Source organism: Crocuta crocuta, unplaced genomic scaffold (assembly GCF_008692635.1).
Source record: "Crocuta crocuta isolate KB4526 unplaced genomic scaffold, BGI_CrCroc_1.0 scaffold102, whole genome shotgun sequence".
Classification (NCBI taxonomy): domain Eukaryota; kingdom Metazoa; phylum Chordata; class Mammalia; order Carnivora; family Hyaenidae; genus Crocuta; species Crocuta crocuta.
This window is the reverse complement of record NW_027530019.1, coordinates 693,662-713,388: the sequence shown is the minus strand read 5'-3', so window position 1 is coordinate 713,388 and position 19,727 is coordinate 693,662. Positions and strand designations below refer to the sequence as shown.

The 19,727-nt window shown below is 36.9% G+C and overlaps 1 protein-coding gene across 2 annotated transcripts in view; it reads left to right on the top strand.

Moving 5' to 3' along the window:
- The window catches only part of UNC13C (unc-13 homolog C), a 558,456-nt gene that overhangs the window by 188,844 nt on the left and 349,885 nt on the right, over window positions 1–19,727 (top strand). Inside the window, exons 4-6 of one of the 2 annotated variants that reach the window (XM_077764313.1) lie at window positions 5,799–5,877; window positions 6,996–7,001; window positions 8,123–8,194. In XM_077764313.1, coding sequence (XP_077620439.1) covers window positions 5,799–5,877; window positions 6,996–7,001; window positions 8,123–8,194 — 157 coding nt within the window. The remainder of the gene's footprint in view (window positions 1–5,798; window positions 5,878–6,995; window positions 7,002–8,122; window positions 8,195–19,727) is intronic. The other variant, XM_077764311.1, reaches the window with a different exon arrangement.

The window sequence follows — 19,727 nt, the reverse complement described above, 5'->3', positions numbered from 1 at the left end:
ACATTCAGGTCCTTCATCCATTTTGAATTTATTTTTGTGTGTGGTGTAAGAAAGTGGTCCAGTTTTATTCTGCATGTCGCCTTCCAGTTTTCCAAACATCATTTGTTGAAGAGACTGTCTTTTTTCCATTGGACATTCTTTCCTGCTTTGTTGAAGATGAGGTGACCATATAGTTTGGGGTCCATTTCTGGGTTTTCTATTCTGTTCCATTGTTCTATGTGTCTCTTTTCGTGCCAGTACCATACTGTCCTAATGTCTACAGCTTTGTAATCAGCTTGAAATCTGGAATCATGATGCCTCCAGTTTTGTTTTTCTTTTTCAGGATTGCTTTGGTTTTCAGGGCCTTTTGTGATTCCATATAGATTTTATCACTGTTTAGTCTAGCTCTGTGAAAAACGCTGGTGGTATTTTGATAGGGATTGCATTAAATGTGTAGATTACTTTGGGTAGTATAGACATTTTAACAATGCTCGTTCTTCTAATCCATAGGCATGGAATGCTTTTCCATTTCCTTGTGTCCTCTTCAACTTCTTTGATAAGTATTCTGTAGTTTTCAGACTACAGGTCTTTTACCTCTTTAGATAGGTTTATTCCTAGGCAGGAAATAAAAAGGAAACAATGACTTTTAATGACATACTAAACTAAATGGACTTAACCTGTAGATTCAGAACATTTCATCCTGAAGCAGTAGAATACACATTCTTCTCAAGTGCACATGGGACATTCTCCAGAACAGATCACATCCTGGGCCAGAAATCAACTGTCAACAAGTACAAAGAGATCAAGGTCATACCATGCATATTTTCAGAACACAACAGAATGAAACTTGAAGCCAACCATAAGAAAAAGTTTGGAAAGCCCTCAAGCACATGGAGGTTAAAGAACATCCTAATAAAGAATGGATGGGTTAACCAGGAAATTGAAGAAGAAACTTCAAAATACATGGAAGCAAATGAAAATGGAAACATGGCAGTCCAAAGCTGTGGGATGCAGCAAAGGTGGTCCTAAGAGGTAAATATATTGCATTTCAGGCCCATGTTAAGAAGCAAGAAAGTTCCCAAATACAAAACCTAACCTTATACCTAAAGGAGCTAGAACAGGAGAAAGCTTGCAGAAGGAGGAAAGTAATAAAGATTAGAGTGGAAATAAACAATACAGAAAGAAAAATAAAAACAAAAATAGTAGAACAGATCAATGAAACTAAGAATTGGCTCTTTGAAAGAATTAACAAAATTGATAAACCTATTGCCAGACGTATCAAAAAGAGAAGAGAAAGGATTCAAATAGATAAAATCATGAATGAGACAGGAGAGGTCACAACCAATACCACAGAAATACAGACACTTAGAATACTGTATAAAATTATATGCCAACTAATGGAGCAATCTGGAAGAGATGGACAAATTCATAGAAACTCACAAAGTAAGAAAGAAAGATAAAAAATTTGCACAGACCCATAACCTGCAAAAGACATTAAATCAGTAATCAAAAATGTCCCAACAAACCAGAGTCGTAGGCCAGATGGCTTCCCAGGGGATCTACCAGACACTTGAAAAAGAGTTAATTCTTCTCAAACTGGTCCAAAAAATAGAAATAGAAGAAAGCTTCCAAACTCATTCTATGAAACCAGCACTACCTTGATTTCAAAACCAAAGATTCCACTAAAAAGGAAAATTACCTTGGGGTGCCTGGTTGCTTCAGTTGGTTAAGCAACCAACTTCAGCTCAGATCATGATCTCCCTGATTGCAAGTTCGACCCTGCATTGAGCTCAGAGCCTGGAGACTGCTTTGGATTCTGTATGTCTTCTCTCTCTTCCTGTTCCCTGCTCATGTTCTGTCTGTCTGTCTGTCTATCTAAAATAATAAACATTAAAAATATTTTAAAAGTAGAATTATAGGCCAATATCCCTGATGAATATGGATGCAAAAATTCTCAACAAGATATTAGCAAATAAAATCCAGTAATACATTAAAAGAATCACTCACATGATTGAGTAGGATTTATTCCTGGGCTGCAGGTGTCGTTCAGTACTCCCAAATCAATCAGTGTGATACACCACATTAATAAAAGAAAGGACAAGAACCATATGATATTGCAGAAAAGGCATTTGAGAAAATAGAGTATCCATTCTTGATAAAAACCCTCAAAGAGTAGGGACAGATGGAACATACCTCAATATCATAAAGGCCGTATGTCAAAGACCCACAGCTAATATCATCCCCAATGGGGAAAAACTGGGAGCCTTTTCTCTATGGTCAAAACAGGACAGTCCACTCTTAGCATTACTATTTAACATAGTACTGGAAGTCTTAGCATTAGCGATCAGACAGCAAAACAAATAAATAAATAAATAAATAAAAGGCATCCAAATCAGCAATGAAGAAGTCAAACTTTGACTATTTGCAGATGACATGACACTCCATAGAACACCTAAAAGTCTTCAAGAAATCGCTGGAGATAATACATGAACTCAGCTGTCTCAAGATACAACATCAATGTGCAGAAATCTGTTGCATTTCTATATTCCTATAATGAAGCAGCAGAAAAAGAAATCCAGGAGTCAATCCCTTTTGTTGCACCAAAACCAATAAGGAACACTTTAAATAAATATTATAGAGGTGCCTGTGTGGCTCATTCGGTTAATTGTTCCTTGATTTCATCTCAGGTCATGATCCCATGGCCTTGAGATCGAGCCCCATATTGGATTATGGGCTGGGTCTAGAACCTGTTTAAGATTCTCTCTCCTTCTTCATCTCTCCCCTGCTTGCTCACTCACAAGAAATAAATAAATATTACAAAAATGTCTTACATTTTATAGAACTTTACAGTACTCACCAAACACCACTCTTGAGGTAAGGCCATTAGGGAACCTTCTTTTTTCTTTTAAATACTCAAATTTATAAGAAAAGTTTTATTATTACTTGATGAATAAGCCAATGAAAATATATGGTTATACAAACATAGTAATAATGAAAAGGTANACGCGGGGCTCGAACCCACGAACCGCGAGATCATTACCCAAGCGAAAGTCGGACGCTTAACGACTAAGCCACCCAGGAGCCCCGATTTTGAGCATTTTTTGAAGCTAAAGATTAAGAGAAGATTTTTATTGCAAATTACAGATTTTACAAATTACAGAATATGGACCTCATGAAACTAAACTCAAGGCAGATATAAATTTTGGATCTGTGTTTTTAACTTGGCCTCATTATTCCATAATGCTTGGGTTTGGCCTAGGTCCTTGGCTCTCTGCTCTAATGAGACAAGCAAAGAGGTGATCTTTAAGACCCAAGAAAATGTGTGTGTGAAACTGACTCTTGAACTTGTGAGTATAGAAGTTTGCTCAAAATTCTAGGTGTTCTTGGGAATTTGAATTAAGTTCTTTGAGAAGGAAAACATAAATCATTAGCGAGAGGAAGAAAATACACAACCCATGAATATATTACATTTTACAGTTTATAAATCACTTTCTCAAGCATTGTCAGAATTGAATGTTTCTTTACATAGTTGTTTAAGTCACATTATTTAGCAGTCAAAACATTTCCAAACATTCAGAGGCAACTAGTTAGTATGATTGCCATGTAATGTGGTAGCAAGACATTTATTAGTTATGCTTTATGTCACTATTCTCTTCACAGAAGGTAGAAAATGGAAACCACTAGGAATCCAAGCCTTAGACTGGAGCAAATGAAACTCAAAAGATCCTTCCTGAAACCCACTTACATACCCTTTGTCTATGGATGTGATGTTTGGGATGTGGCAGTATCAAGCATGAAGTAGCATGAGAAGAATATGGAAAGAGAATAGGGGTGAAGTGAAAAGGTAGACCAATGGGGTAGTTGGTTCGCTTTCTGAAGACAGGTGTTGAGAAGGAAAAAAGATTTCATTGCCCTTTTCCTCTGCTTGATACGCCGTTTCTTGCACTCTATAAGAGCATGCTGAAACGATTGTGTGTGTGTGTGTGTGTGTGTGTGTGTGCGCGCGCACACGCGCGCGCGATCCTAATCTTGTTTTTTGACTGGCATTGTGCCATTAGCCTACAGAGTATCAGTTGGACTTGTTCTGGATAATGATGGAAACTATATAAACTCTTTTCTCATAGAGTCATTGCTGGACAGGCTCTCAAATGTCATTTTCCCCACATGTACTGTATTCCTCCTATCGCTTCTCCTTTTCCTTTTCTTTCATGTGTCTTGATCTCTGCCACACTATTATCCTTTTTCTATATTCTGTGATCTAAACAAAAACTTTTAGGTGAAGTTCATGAACTTGAAAATATTTGGCTCAAAATTGACATCTTCCTTCCTCATGTGCAGTGGCTTTAATATTCACATTTATTACTGAATTTTATCCTCACTTTCAAACATCTAAATCATAATCTTAATATTTATTGGCATTCTGTCTTTATTGATATTTTACTTTTATTACTTTTTCACATGAGTTGTGTGATAATGAATTATTCAAGATCATTAACGTAGTGATTGATAAAGCTAGAAGTATTTGAGTTAAGATCATGGCTCCTAAAAAAAAATCCAGTAAGGCAAATTTTCCCTTTGTTAAGCTAAGAACAAAGAGGCCATCTCTGTGTCAGTGAAAATGGGACTGTGAGATGCTGATAATCTGTTATCAGCTATTGTGGCCTGTTAACTGGCAGACATGCGTAGCTAACACCCTGGCCTTTGGATTGTGTCTTCCTGGTGGAAAAGCTGACTCTAATAAGCTAGAGTTTAGCAATAGTTGGGTAGGTCACCTGAGCATAGGGGAAGCTCTTGTCAGTGACTTGAGTACATTGTGGTTATATAAAATGACTAGCTTAGATCCAACAAAAACCAATTTTATGTATTAAACTTATTTTAATAAACAAAGATGAATATATTTTAAGAAGTTTTTTTTTTTTTGCAAACATGGTAAATGCTTATTATGACAGCGTTGACTAATCAAATTTACAACATAGTGAAAATATTCGCTTTTTCTTTACCCAGTATCACTCCTCAGAGGTAACTCTGGTTATCAACTCAATATCTTTCTAGGTATTTTCTGTGCATATATAAGCACATGTAACACAGTATAATACTAAACTTACTAAAATGCAAACTTGCTTTTTTCACTTATTATGAATATTTTTTCACTTATAGACATATATATTTAACTTAGTCACTTTATTGTATTCTTCCCATTGGATAATATAATTCATTCCATAAATATTTAGGTTACCTAGTTTGTATTGCTATTAAAGAAGAAATGTTGCGGTGAATATCATTGCATAACAAATCTATTGTTGGAGTTTTTCCCTGGAATAAATTTCAAAAAACAAAAATTCTTGTATAAGAGTTGTTATAAATACTTTAAATGCCGCTATGGCTCTTTGAGATACCAGTTTGGAGTTTAATCTATGAAGATGCAACCCATGAAAAAAGAATGACATTTTTACAAATACAAATAATTCTTAGGCCGTTGCAGACAAAACTTGGTGCATAAATGGTTTGATTCCGTTTCTTCCTAGAAATATGAAGTTGCATATAACTAACAATTTTGTATTATCTTCTCTGTGATCCTCACAGAGAAAGAAGGTGTCAAACAAGTCAGGCTAGAGTTTCAATATATAGAGCTATCCAAGAATACAAGTGATCACTTGGGTAGCTAGAGTCTCCTTTTCACTGGGTGAGGTCTTAGAGGCTTGGATCTTTCCTATTTTGTGAACCAGTTGAAAATCATGGTATACATTTAATCTTTTTTACAGCCTTTTTCTTAAAGGAAGTCCATTTCCCATTGAAATCGTTCCTGTTTCTTCTCTCAGGGCTGGGCGAGGACTTTATGGTATTGACAGTATGCCAGATCTCCGCAGGAAGAAAACTTTGCCTATTGTCCGAGATGTGGTAAGGCACTCCTGTTTGATTCTCTTTGATTGTATGTGTTGCCTTTTTCTTTATAATTCAGTGCCTTGCGTATCTGTGTTTCACAGAATAATACGTATAAGTAACTGGATTCTACTAAGTGTTGCATTTATATTTTCTTTAAAATCTATTAGATAAATAACCCTAACCTTTTGATGTTTCTTGTTTTTTTTAAAAACTTTCTATTTTTTCTCCAACATGGGGCTTGAACTCATGGCCCTGAGACCAAGAGTTGCATGTTCTACTGACAGAAACAGCAAGACACCACTTGGCACCTTTTTTATTAGTTGAAATTACAAACTGGGTTAAAATGGCATAATAATTGGGCAAATAGAAGTCACACAGCATGCTAAGTGAGCTGCTAAAACTGGGCTTTGATATGTGCAATGTTGCAAAGGACCACAAGTTTAATGGGCACTTGGAGGCTTGTTTTGAACTTCTTCACCTTATCTCAGTGGATTTTACTACTTTATAAAGCAGTAGATAATATTAACCAATTCTTTAATTAAGATCAAGTCTAATCACATTAATAAGTGATTTTCTGAAGAAAATTACAGCTCCCAAGTCATTAAAACTGCTTTAAACCTGAACATAACTCAATAACTCAAGCTCTCCTATAACAAAGTATGCTGAGGACCACCTAAAAGTGCAAAGGATTGATAATGGTCCACATTAGATTGTGCAAAACAAATACCTTCCCTGCCAGAAAACAGAGTGATTTTTTCTATTATCCAAATTGTCTCCACATTTTTCTGGAGGCAAATTCTTAATAGTTTATGGCATGAAAATGTTTTATCCCAGAGAAATAGAAATTTCCCTTTTTGCAACAATTATACTATTTCTTATACCAGTAATTTTTAATTTTGCTATGAAAACCTTCGTCTGAAATCCATCACTTTAATTTTAAATTAGGAAAGAGAAAATACTGATTGCAAAGATATTTACTGAAAAGTAATGCTGTGTCTGTGTAGCTCAGATTTCTGCCATTATAGTGTGGACATTATTTTAAAGTGTTAGATTTATTTAACATCATTATACTCTTTTCTCACCTTTCTTTTGTCTAATTATATATACTTTGTTGGACATCATGAAATCTTCAGGCCATGGTAAGTGATTTTCCTTTTAATATTTTCCATACTTCTTACTGTACACTGCACTTACTCAAGGGATAAAAAAAAGGGCAAGATGGGGAAATACAAAGAGATAGAATACTGAGAAATAAGGGTTCTGCCAGAATTTACCATCTAGTTCAATTCTGAAAGATACACACAATTATATACAAAACAAGTACAAATACAGACAAAAATACAATGCAAACATAATTTTAAGGACATTAGTTGTCAGAGATGGAAGATCATCTTGGCTAATTCCTTGGAGGTAATCCCTGTATAGGTTTATATGGGAGGGATGGAGATGGATGCATGGTGACTTCCTCACTGAGGATTGCTCAACATTTATCTGAGTTTATGGCTTTGTAGTTCCAAGAAGATAGATTTAAGACCAGGTAAAAAATTCTGTTGTAACTTCCCTTTGTTCCTAATGGGATAACATTGAACATTTCCATCTAAAACTTCTGGCTTCTGAAGTTCTCTACAGCACTGCTGAGTATACTATATAACACAGGTTTCAGGTAGGAGAGTATACTGATTCTATTTTATGGTGGGGAAACTAAAGGGACTTGACTTTTATTTAAAATCACCTATGTTACCAACATTGAGTTAAGAAAACCAATCTGGTATAGTGGTCCCACTTGATAAAATTAACACTCAGAAAAAATAGACTGGTTAGGTATGAAAGACTATTCGAGGGAACTGTGAAAAACTCAAGGATCATCTAACACTAATTGTGATTCAAGGCCATCACACAGATCATCTGTTACCAGTGTCCGTGTTTTATGAAGGAATGTGATCATGATCACCTTGGGGAAATACAAAGTCCCAGAAGCCTCTTGCTAGCCTAGAAACCTAGGGCTGACCAGTCAGCCTTGCTGGGCCTCAGTTTTCCCATCCATAAAATGTAAGGGTTGGGTCTTATGATATAATGGGATTTTTAATGTTCCATGATTCCACATTCTGGATGAGCTAGCTGACTGCTGAAAATGGCAGGTGTCTGTTGACTAAAACACGAACAGTGATACTCTGTATTCTTACATTTTCACATGTTGTTGAACAGTGTGTGCTCAGCAGCCACCTCATGTGCCAATAACTCCTGATTCTCTTTATTTTAGACTCTGGCTGCCCGGAAATCTGGACTCTCCCTGGCTATGGTCATTAGGACATCTCTTAACAATGAGGAACTGGTAGGTGCAGAGTCGATTACTATGTTTTGATCATAGTCCAGAGGAAAGCAATTCTGATCAAGCCACTCAGTTTTAATGTTGATTCCAAAATTCCAGAAATGGCAATGTGGGGAAAATCTGACCCTAAACAAATTTCCTCTGAACCTCAGCTTCACTACCATACAAATTATCCTCTGTTGATCAAATACACATGCACCTCTCCATCTTTACAAATGTTATTCCATCCTAATGCATTTTACCTGTAATTTTCCCCTTGAGAAAAATTCGGGTATATTTTTATATGATTCAAATTTTGCCTTCTTTATGAGGCTTGTCCCAAACATCTTTCTTTGTGACTGAATTTTTAGTTTCCTCCTTTGAGCTTTTCTAGCGTTTAATCACAACCTCCATACTGTAGTATAGCAGGGGTGAAGGTTGCTTGGGTGAATCCCATCTTAACCAGTAAATTAGCATTGTTACAGTCGGCATTTTATCTAATTTCTCTGAGTTGATTTTTGTCATATGTATGGTGAGGTTATAAGGCAGATTTTAAGGGAGTGGATACATTTTTACCACTTGGCATAGCTTAAAATATAGTAAAACATAAATACGAGCTGCTGGTTTTAATATTTTTGTAAGCAATTTTATTAATTTGCATAAACCTTTCCTTATAGACTGCTTTCTTGAGGGCAGTATTTTGTCTTGTTTGTTGCTCTTGTTAAATACTTTTACCACTATTGCTTAGTCCATTGTCTGACGCATGGTAGATACTTTGTAAATTCTTGTTGAATTAAAGAACCAACTGGTTATAAAACAGAGGTAGGCTGCAAATATCTAGGTCAGGGATTCTTAAATTTGGTTCATTAGAGTCACCTTTGGTAGCTTCAAACTGTGCAGATGCTTGGGTCTCATTCCTATTGATTCTGATTTAATTGGCTTCAGATGTGGCTTGGGTATAAGGGGATTTTCAACACTTTCAGGTGATTCTAATGTGCAGTGGATTTTGTGCCATGGTAATTCCTTCCTGCGCAGACACTGTATTGGGCTTTTATTAGAGAGAATTTATGTGTCCTCCCTTAGGAGAACTAATATATAGTGTCACTCCTACAGTCCTATAGAATATAAAGGACTTTGTCATTCCTATAGAATAAAAAATTTGCCACTGATACTACTTGCTATAAATCTCTATACACTTGGCATTTAACACCATTATTTATAAGTATATTTCACAGTTTCTTCCTGTCATTGTCATCTTGAACCCAAAAGCTAGTTTCCTAAATCTCTATCCCAAACTCTCCCCAGCCCAGTACATATCATCAAAACAAATATGTCCATTTGAATATCTGGGTGCTACAGCAAATTAAAACGTATTCTATTGTGCCAAAGGACTAAAAAATTTGCTTCCTAAGAGTCTTATTCTTATCTATTAGATTTGTGATGCCATGTAATATTTGAGTATAGTTTGGATACAAAAGAAATTAAACATCCTTTGGTATATGAAAAAGCACCATGTTGGTTGCTGGGTCTTGAAGTGTCTAGTCTTAGACCTTTGAGGGAGTAATCAAGGTTAAGAGTTTTTATCATTAAACTCCTACACTATTCCTTTTTTGTAAAGAGAGTATTTGGTCTGAACCACAAATATTAATTCATATGAAAAGTTAATAGGAAAACAATAGAAATGAGAAGAATGCTATTACATCTTCTGCAGCCCTAGGTAGGGTGCACACCCTCACTTTATGGTTAAATTAGTCATTGATCTACTGTCCATCCACTTAAGCTTACATTGTATTTCTCTAGTTTCACAAGAGCTATGTAAAAGACTTTTCTGTGTGGGTGTTGGGTGGATGAATAGAGTTCATCAGCTCTCTCCAAAATTCATAAAGCCCATTTCCCTGGGGCCCACATCTCAAAAAGTAAATGAAATATGACTTCTGCACAACAGGCCTATTAAATGTCACTCTTGACAAGCTGTCGCATTAAGTCATTACATCAGCAACTAACATAAATGCTGAAGCAACTAATTCCCACTTTTTGGTGTTGAAAGTCTTCTTAGGCACCTTTAATATGAAAACATGAAATACATGTCCTTTACATAAAGGAAAACGGCTTTGCCATGTAGAAAATACTACATGGTAGCACATCCATTTTTTTTTTTTTAATGTTTTTATTTATTTCTAGGAGAGAGAGAGAGAGACAGTGTGAGCAGGGGAGGGTCAGAGAGAGAGGGAGTCACAGACTGAAACAGGCTCCGGGCTCTGAGCTGGCAGTCAGCACAGAGTCCGACGTGGGGCTCGAACCCACGAACCGCGAGATCATGACCTAAGCGAAAGTCGGACGCTTAACCGACTAAGCCACCGAGGCGCCCCAAGTAGCGCATCCATTTTAATTAAAGAGATGTATGATAAAAAGTTCAGTCATCTCTTCCAAGGCAGGAAAGAACTCTAGAGTTTGATGTGAGATGACAGTGGGTCAGCCAGCACCACCTCTGTGGCCACCCTGTGAGCACTGGGTGAAGCAATGCCAGGTGCCCCCATCCATCACCAATTCCAACTCACCCACAGAGAGCTGTTAAGGCTGAAATCTCACTCTCAAAAGCCCTTAAGGACCATCATTTCTGAACATCTCTCTCTGGCCTAATGACACAAGAAGCGGTAACACTCTAGTATCCATGTATTACAACAGTAGTATTCCGGACACTATAGTACCCTGCTGTTGCTTGTTTTTACAGACTCGTACTTTCCTAGGCCCCATCAGTGGGGCCATCAGAGTAAAACCATTCAATAAGTCAGTAAGTTGAGTGTCTATTATGTGTCAGGCATTTTTCCGATTCTGGAAATGTGACAGTGAAGAACTCTGCTAAAAATCCTTGCCATCATGAGGCTTACAGTGCAGTGAGAGGGGAGCTGAGATACCATGTTTTGGACTCCCTGTTGCTACAGGTCATAATAAATGCTTCTAAAAGGTGGGCGTATTTCAATTGACAGTGTCAAATGAGGGTTATGGGGCACTCAAGTAGAGCGAGGAATGCAAATCACCAAGCCTGAAAGGGATTCTAGAACCCTCCTTATTCTACACTAGTTATTCATATCTAACTATGTTTAGGAGGCTGGTCTACTGGCTTGCTTCCAAAACTGTCAGTTCTCATGAAGTATGATTTATCTCCATGAGCGGAGGTCCTTCTCAATACCAGGGTCTGGTCCCAATGAAAGAGACTTACAAGAACTAGGTCTGGGAATAATTAGATCAGACCCCGGCCCCATTCCTAGCATAATACTGGAAAGATGACATAGAATTAGGAAGCAGGTTAAAATACCTGTCTGGCGCCTGTGGTTCACTCAGGAAGCTGCAGGCTCCCACGATGGCCAAGTACTCTGACTCCTGTTCAGGAACGGGAACTATTTCAAACCACATAATTGAGAACTGAAGTGCTAGGGGTCTGGATTTTAATTTCAGCTCTACCTCTTATTGCCTCTGCGAATTCATTTCTTTTCAGTACTCTTTGCCTCCTTAAGATGTGTTCACCTCATTTGTAAAATAAAAGTAATAATACTTCTCTTCACAGTTTGTGAGAATTAAAAGAAAAAAATGTCTCGCCAGCCAGAGCGGCTGGAAGAGAGGAAAGAGGAACAGGGAGTCACAATGAGGTCTCTAGAGTATGTAGTTAGTCCCATGCCTCCCTGTCACCTTCGCAGCTGCGGGTCAGATTCCAGGATGGACATCCATAGTAATCACAAACTGAAAGATGTTCTCTTGTTTGTAAGTCTTGTTACTGGCCCTGCATCTCTCCTTCTTCAAGAGCATGGTCTTTGGTTTGAAATAGATAGAGCTCTACTATTTACTAGTTTTAGGAACATGGGCAAATTACTCAAACTTTCTTGGCCTTGACTTTTTTAGATGTTTGCTAGTTACATAAGATTTTTGCATCTATGTTCATAATTAAAATGCCTTACTATGTCTTTGAACAATTTTGGCGTCAATAAGTTAGCTTTGTAAAATAAGTTGGGAAGCGGTCTTTTTTGTTACTCTTGAATAATTTGTGTACAGTCAGTGTTCCTATGCCTTGAAAGATGGACAATCTTGCCTCTCAAACCATTGTGTAAATTTTTTGAGAATGGTTATTTGACTACTGAATCAATTTAATATAATAGTTCCATCCATGTTCCTTAAACATTTGTTCTTGATTCAGTTTTTATCATTTATACGTTTTCCAGAAAGTTGTCCTTTATTCCACCTTAAAATTTCGAATTCCATCAAATTTTTCCTATAATTATATGACTTCTAAAAGTTTGTGCTGGGGCAGATGGATGGCTCAGTCAGTTGTGTCCGACTTCAGTTCAGGTCATCATCTCATGGTGATTGAGTTTGAGCCCCATATCCAAGCTCTCTGCTGTCAGCACAGAGCCCACTTCAGATCCTCTGTCCTCTCTCTCTGCCCTTGTCTGCTCATAATCTGTCTCTAAAAAATAAACATTAAAAAAAAAGATTGTGCCATTTTTACCCTATTTGTATTCTCTCTCTCTCTCTCTCTTTAAATCAATACTGGAAGAGATTTCTCTGGTGTTTTGGTGACTCCATACTGGTTTTTTTTTTCTATTAACATTTCTTTTCTTACTTAGGTTCATCTTCTATTCTCTGTACTTACCCTGAAGATACTTATCTAACATACTGAGTTGAATATATAGCTCACTAATTTTGACTTTATTATTTCCTATTTCATACATATAAAAGAATATTTGCAAAATAACTGAAGAAACAGTATATATACCTGTGTATCCATGACAGCTTTAGGAAGAGAAAAATAATTATTTAATGATGCAGTGATTAATATTTTAACTGCTCAATTTAGAGTGTTTTTTTATTCTCCCAAAGACAAGCCATATGAACTTTATTGTTGTTACTACATTGTATTCTTTTCAGAGGACATGAAATATGTATTTGCTGATTAGCATTTAATTGACTATTTCACATTNTTTTGGGACTTCTATATTCCTGATAAATTTTCTTTCAATTTTGGTAGTAATCTTATTAATGTCTTAAAATGCTTTTTCTTTAAAATATGTTCTCTATGCTATTAATACAGCTATACCAAATTGATAGGGTCAATATTTCCTTGATAGAAATTTTTAGCCCTTTAAGTCTTAACGTGTTTTATTTCTACCTCACAAGGCTTAATTTTCTTCTTTTTATTAAAAATATTTTTAATGTTTATTTTTAAGAGAGAGAGACAGAGTGTGAGTAGGCAAGGGGCAGAGAGAGAGAGAGAGAGAGAGAGAGAGAGACAGAATCCACAGCACGCTCCAGGCTCTGAGCTGTCAGCACAGAGGCTGATGCGGGCCTTGAATCCATGTAATGTGAGATCATGACCTGATCTGAAGTCAGACACTTAACCAACTGAGCCCCCCAGGCAACCCTCACAGAGTTAACTTTTCAATTCAATATGAGAATTTGTCTTTTTAAAGGTGGACTCTGTCAATTTACATTTATGATAATGTATTTGAGCTTAGTTTTATTACTTTTTAAAAATATACTGTGCCTTTTTTTTTTACTTACTTTTTCAAGGTCCTTTTGTGCAGATTGAGTTTTCTTTATTAAAGAAATGGATTAAAATGATCTATGCTGTTTAATATGGCAGGTGTTTCCTAAATGTTTAATAAAAATACTTTACAACTTCTTTTATTGACATATAATTAACATACATTGCTATATTAGTTTCAGGTGTATAATATTGATTTGACAGCTGTGTGCATTACTCAGTGTTTACCTGGAGAAGTGTAGTCACCATCTGTTCCCATGCAATGTTATTACAATATTATTGACTCTATTCCTTGTGCTTTATTTTTTTCATCGCTATGAATTGTTTATTTTATAGCCAGAAGTTTGTATCTCTTAATATGTTTTTCCATTTCACCCATCTCCCCACCCACCTCCACTCACAATCATTAGTGTCTTCTTTTTGTTTAAGAGAAACAAGGTAGAGGGGCTTGGGTGGTTCAGTCAGTTAAGCATCCAACTTCAGCTCAGGTCATGGTCTTCTGGCTTATGGGTTCAAGCCCCGCATTGGGCTCCCTGCTGTCAGAACAGAGCCTGCTTCAGAACCTCTGTCTACCTCTCTCTGCCCTTCCCTTGCTCTTGTTTTCTACCCCTGTCTCAAAAGTAAATAAATAATATTTTTAAGAAGAGATACAAGGTATGTTTTTTGTTTGTATGTTCATTTGATTTTTGTCACTGTCATCATTTTTTAGGTTTTTTTAATTCCAGTTGACATGCAGTGTAATATTAGTTTCATATTTGCAATATAGTATTAACACTTTCCTACATCATCTGGTGTTGTTAAGGAGTTGGCCCTCCTTAACCCCCATCACCTATTTAGCCCATTCCCACCCCCACCTCCTTGGTAACTTTAAGTTTGTTTTCTATAGTTAAGAGTCTGTTTCTTAGTTTGCCTCTCTCTCTCTCTCTCTCTTTTCTTTACTTTTTTTTAATGTTTATTTTTGAGAGAGGGAAAGAGACAGAGTGCGAGGTGGGGGGAAGGGCAGAGCGAGAGGGAGACACAGAATCTGAAGCAGACTTCAGGCTCTGAGCTGTCAGCACAGAGCCCAACATGGTGCTCAAACTCATGAACCATGAGATCATGACTTGAGCAGAAGTCAGACACTGAACCAACTGAGCCACCCAGGCACCCCATGCCTCTCTCTCTCTCTTTGTTCCTTTGCTTGGTTGTTTAGTTTATTAAATTCCACATATGAATGAAATCATACGGTATGTGTCTTTCTTTGACTTATTTCACTTAGCACAAAGTCTTTTCAGTCTTTTCATGCTGTTGCAAATGGCTAAATCTCATTCATTTTTATGGACAAGTAATCCATTATGTGTGTGGGTATCTTTGTATACCACTCCTTTGTCCATTTATTGATGGACACTTGGGTTGCTTTCATATCTTGACTACTGTAAATAATGCTGCATTAAATATAAGGATATATATATCTTCTCAAGTTAGTGTTTTTATTTTCTTTGGGTAAATATGCAGTAGTGGAATTACTGGTTAATACGGTAGTTCCATTTTTAAATTTTGACGAATCTCCATACTGTTTTCCACAGTGGCTCCAACAACTTACATTCCTACCAACAGTGCATGCCGGTTCCCTTTTCTCCACATCCTCACCTACATTCATTATTTCTTGTTTTTAATACCAGCCATTCTTATTGGTGTGAAGTGATATCTCATTGTGGTTTTGATTATTGCTGGAGTCCAGCTCCGGCCGGGTCCAGGGATCTCTGAAGGATGGACTGTGTTGGCAAGGGACGGAGTGAGAGCCCCGAGATTCTTTCTGATCACCAGGCAGGCATCTCTGTCCTGTCAGTTTTGGTGTCTTTATGCAATCATCATACTGGGGCCAGAATAAGGAGATAAGTCACTCCTGATATTGATCAACAAGGTACCTTAGGGGGTCAGTGCTCAAGCAGAAATAATTGAGTGAGGGTGGATATCAGTCATCATCTGGTTAGCAAGAGACTGTGATAACTTGCTTTAACCTCACCAGTTTTCTCGACTAGTGGGCTCAGGATGGCTCCCAACAGATTATCCCTGATGGATGGTGACATAGGATACCTTTGCATGTGTCTGTTAGCTATCTGTATGTCTTTTTTGGAAAAATATCTATTCAGATCCTTTGCTCATTTTTTTTCAATTGCTTTTGGTCACTTGCTTTTGGTATTGAAGTAAACAAGTTCTTTATATACTTTGAATATTAACCCCTTATTGGATATATCATTTGCAAATATCTTCTCTCCTTCAGTAGGTTGTCTTGGTGTTTTGTCAATGGTTTCCTTGGCTGTGCATAAGCTATTTGGTGTAGTCCCAATAGTTCATTTTTACTTTTTTTCTCCTTGCCTCAAGAAACAGATATATAAAATGTTGTTAAAGTTGATGTCCAAGAGAATACTGTCTATGTTTTCTTTTAGGAGGCTTGTGGATTCAAGTTTAACATTAGATCTTTTCCTTTTTAATGTTTGTTTAATTTTGAGAAAAAGAGAGAGGATCCAAGGGCCGCCTCTATGCTGTCAGCTCAGAGACTGATTTATGGCTCAAACTCATTGAACCATGAGATCATGACCAAGTGAGCCACGCAGGGACCTCTAGGTCTTTTTTAAATAAAATATTTATTTATTTATTTATTTATTTACTTACTTATTTATTTATTTATGGTTAGAGGAAGAGTATATGAGTACAGAGAGAGGCAGACAGAGAATCCCAAACAGGTTGCTCCTCACTGTCAGCACGGAGCCTCATAAACCCTGAGATCATGACTGAGCTAAAATCGAGTCAGAATCTTAGCCCACTGAACTACCCAGGTGGCCCTTACATTTAGGTCTTTAAATTTTGTTGTTTGTGTGCATAGTATAAAAAAAGTGGTCCAGGTTTCATTCTTTTACATGTAGCTGTCCAGTTTTCCCATCATATCTTACTGAGAAGACTATCTTTTCCCAGTATATTCTTGCTTTTTTTGTCATAGATCAGTTGACTTTATAGTTGTGGGTTTATTTTAGAGCTTTTTTTCCTGTTCTATTGATTTAGGTGTCTGTTATTATTTCAGCACCATAGTACCATATTGTTTTGATCACTACAGTTTTGTAGTGTATCTTGAGATCTGGGATTGTGGTATCTCCAGCTCTGTTCTTCTTTCTCAAGATGGCTTTGGCTATATGAGGTCTTCTGTAGTTCCATATAAATTTTAGGATTATTTTTTCTAGTTCTGTGAAGAATACTATTGCTATTATGATAGAGATTATATTCAATCTGTAGTTTGCCTTGGGTTGTGTGGACATTTAAAAAATATTCTAATCTGTGAGCATGATGCATCTTTCCATTGTGTCCTTTTCAGTTCTTTCAAGAGTATCTTGTAGTTTTCAGAATATGTGTTTTTCACTTTCTCACTTAAATTTATTCTTAGGTATTTTATTTTTGGTGAAATTGTAAATGAGAGTGTTTTCTTAATTTCTGTTTCTAATACTTCATTAATAGTGTATTGAAACACAACAGACTTCTGTATATGAATTTTGTGTAACCTTTACCAAATTATCGTTGCTAATATAAATTCCTTTTGATGGAGGCTTTAGGATTTTCTATATATACTATCATGTTATATACAAATATTGAAAGTTCTACTTCTTCCTGATCAGTGTGGATGATTTTAATTTACTTGTTTATTTTTCTGTCTGATTGCTAGAGCTAGAACTTCCACTACTATGTTGAATAAAAGTGGCAAAAGTGAACATCCTTGTCTTGTTCCTGATCTTAGAGGAAGAGCTTTCAGTTTCCCACCATTGAGTATGATGTTATCTGTGGGTTTTTCATATATGGCTTTTATTGTGTTGAGGTATGTTCCCCCTACACCCAGTTTATTGAGAGTGTTTATCATGAACAAATTTAGTAATTTGTAAAATGCTTTTTCTGCATCTATTGAGATGATTACATATTTTTTAAATTATTTCTCTTGTTTTTTTTAATTTTATATTTTAAATAGTTTATTGTCAGGTTGGTTTCCATATAACACCCAGTGCTCATCCCAACAAGTGTCCTCCTCCATGCCCATCACCCCCCTTCCCCTCAACCCCACCCCCACCAGCCCTCAGTTTGTTCTCAGAATTCAAGAGGGTCTCATGGTTTGCCTCCATCCCTCTCCCTCGCTATTTTCCCCCTTCTTCTCCCCCATGGTCCTCCATTAAGTTCCTCCTAATCCTCCTATACGTGCAAACATATGATATTTGTCCTTCTCTGCCTGACTTATTTCTCTCAGCATAACACCCTCCAGTTCCATCCAATTTGCTACACATGGCCAGATTTCATTCTTTCTCATTGCCATGTAGTATTCCATGGTATAGATAAACCACATCTTCTTGATCCATTCATCTGTTGATGGACACTTAGGCTCTTTCCATGTTTTAGCTATTGTGGAGAGTGCTGCTATGAACATTGGGGTACATGTGCTCCTATGCATCAGCATTCCTGTATCCCTTGGGTAAATTCCTAGCAGTGCTATTGGTGGGTCATAGGGGAGTTCTATTGTTAATTTTTTGAGAAACCTCCACACTGTTTTCCACAAGAGCTTCACCTGTTTACATTCCCACCAACAGCGTAGGAATGTGCCTGTTTCTCCACATCCTCGCCAGCATCTAGAGTTCTCTGATTTGCTCATTTTAGCCACTCTGACTGGTGTGAGGTGGTATCTCAGTGTGGTTTTGATTTGTATTTTCCTGATGAGGAGGGATGCTAAGCATCGTTTCATGTGTCTGTTGGCCATCTGGATGTCCTCTTTGGAGAGGTGTCTGTTCCTGTCTTCTGCCCATTTTTTCACTGGATTCTTTTTTGGGTGTGGAGTTTGGTGAGTTCCTTATAGATTTTGGATACTAGCCCTTTATCTGATAGGCCATTTGCAACTATCTTTTCCCATTCTGTCGGTTGCCTGTTAGTTTTAAGGATTGTTTCCTTTGCCATACAAAAGCTTTTAATCTTGATGAGGTCCCAATAGTTGATTGTTGCTCTTGATTCCCTTGCCTTTGGGATGTGTCGAGTAAAAAATTGCTATANTGTGTCTGTTTTTGTGCCAAGACCATACTGTCTTGATGATGACAGCTTTGTAGTAGAGGCTAAAGTCTGGGATGGTGATGCCTCCCGTTTTGGTTTTCTTCTTCAATATTACTTTGGCTATTCGGGGTCTTTTGTGGTTCCGTACAAATTTTAGGATAGTTTGTTCTAGTTTTGAGAAGAATGCTGGTGCAATTTTAATTGGGATTGCATTGAATGTGTAGATTGCTTTGGGTAGTCATGACATTTTGACAATATATATTCTTCCAATCCATGGGCATGGAATGTTTTTCCATTTCTTGTGTCTTCTTCAATTTCCTTCATAAGTTTTCTATAGTTTTCATCATACAGATCTTTTATATCTTTGGTTAGGTTTATTCCTAGGTATTTTATGGTTTTTTGTGCATTGTGAATGGGATCCGTTTCTTGATTTCTCTTTCTGTTGCTTCATTGTTGGTGTATAAAGATGCAACCGATTTCTGTACATTGATTTTGTACCCTGCATCATGGCTGAATTCTTGGATCAGTTATAGTAGGCTTCTGGTGGAATCTGTGGGTTTTCTATGTAGCGTATCATGTCGCCTGCAAAAAGTGAAAGTTTGACCTCGAGAAGGGACTAATTTAAAAGAGTGTGTTCATCGGCGACTATTTTTATGCTTTGAGCATTAAGTTAACCCATATCAAAATCACTGTAATGGGTATTTGGGTAATGATTTCTCCTGGTAATGTGATCTGTCACACTGATTGATTTATGAATTACAAACCACCCTTGCATCCCTGGAATAAATCCCACTTGACCATGGTGAATCATTTTTGTTAGAAACATATTGTTGAATTCAGGTTGCTAAAATTGTGTTGAGGATATTTGCATCTATGTTCATCAGAGATAGTAGCTATTCATTCATTCATTTCTTTCTTTCTTTCTTTCTTTCTTTCTTTCTTTCTTTCTTTCTTTCTTTCTTTCTTTCT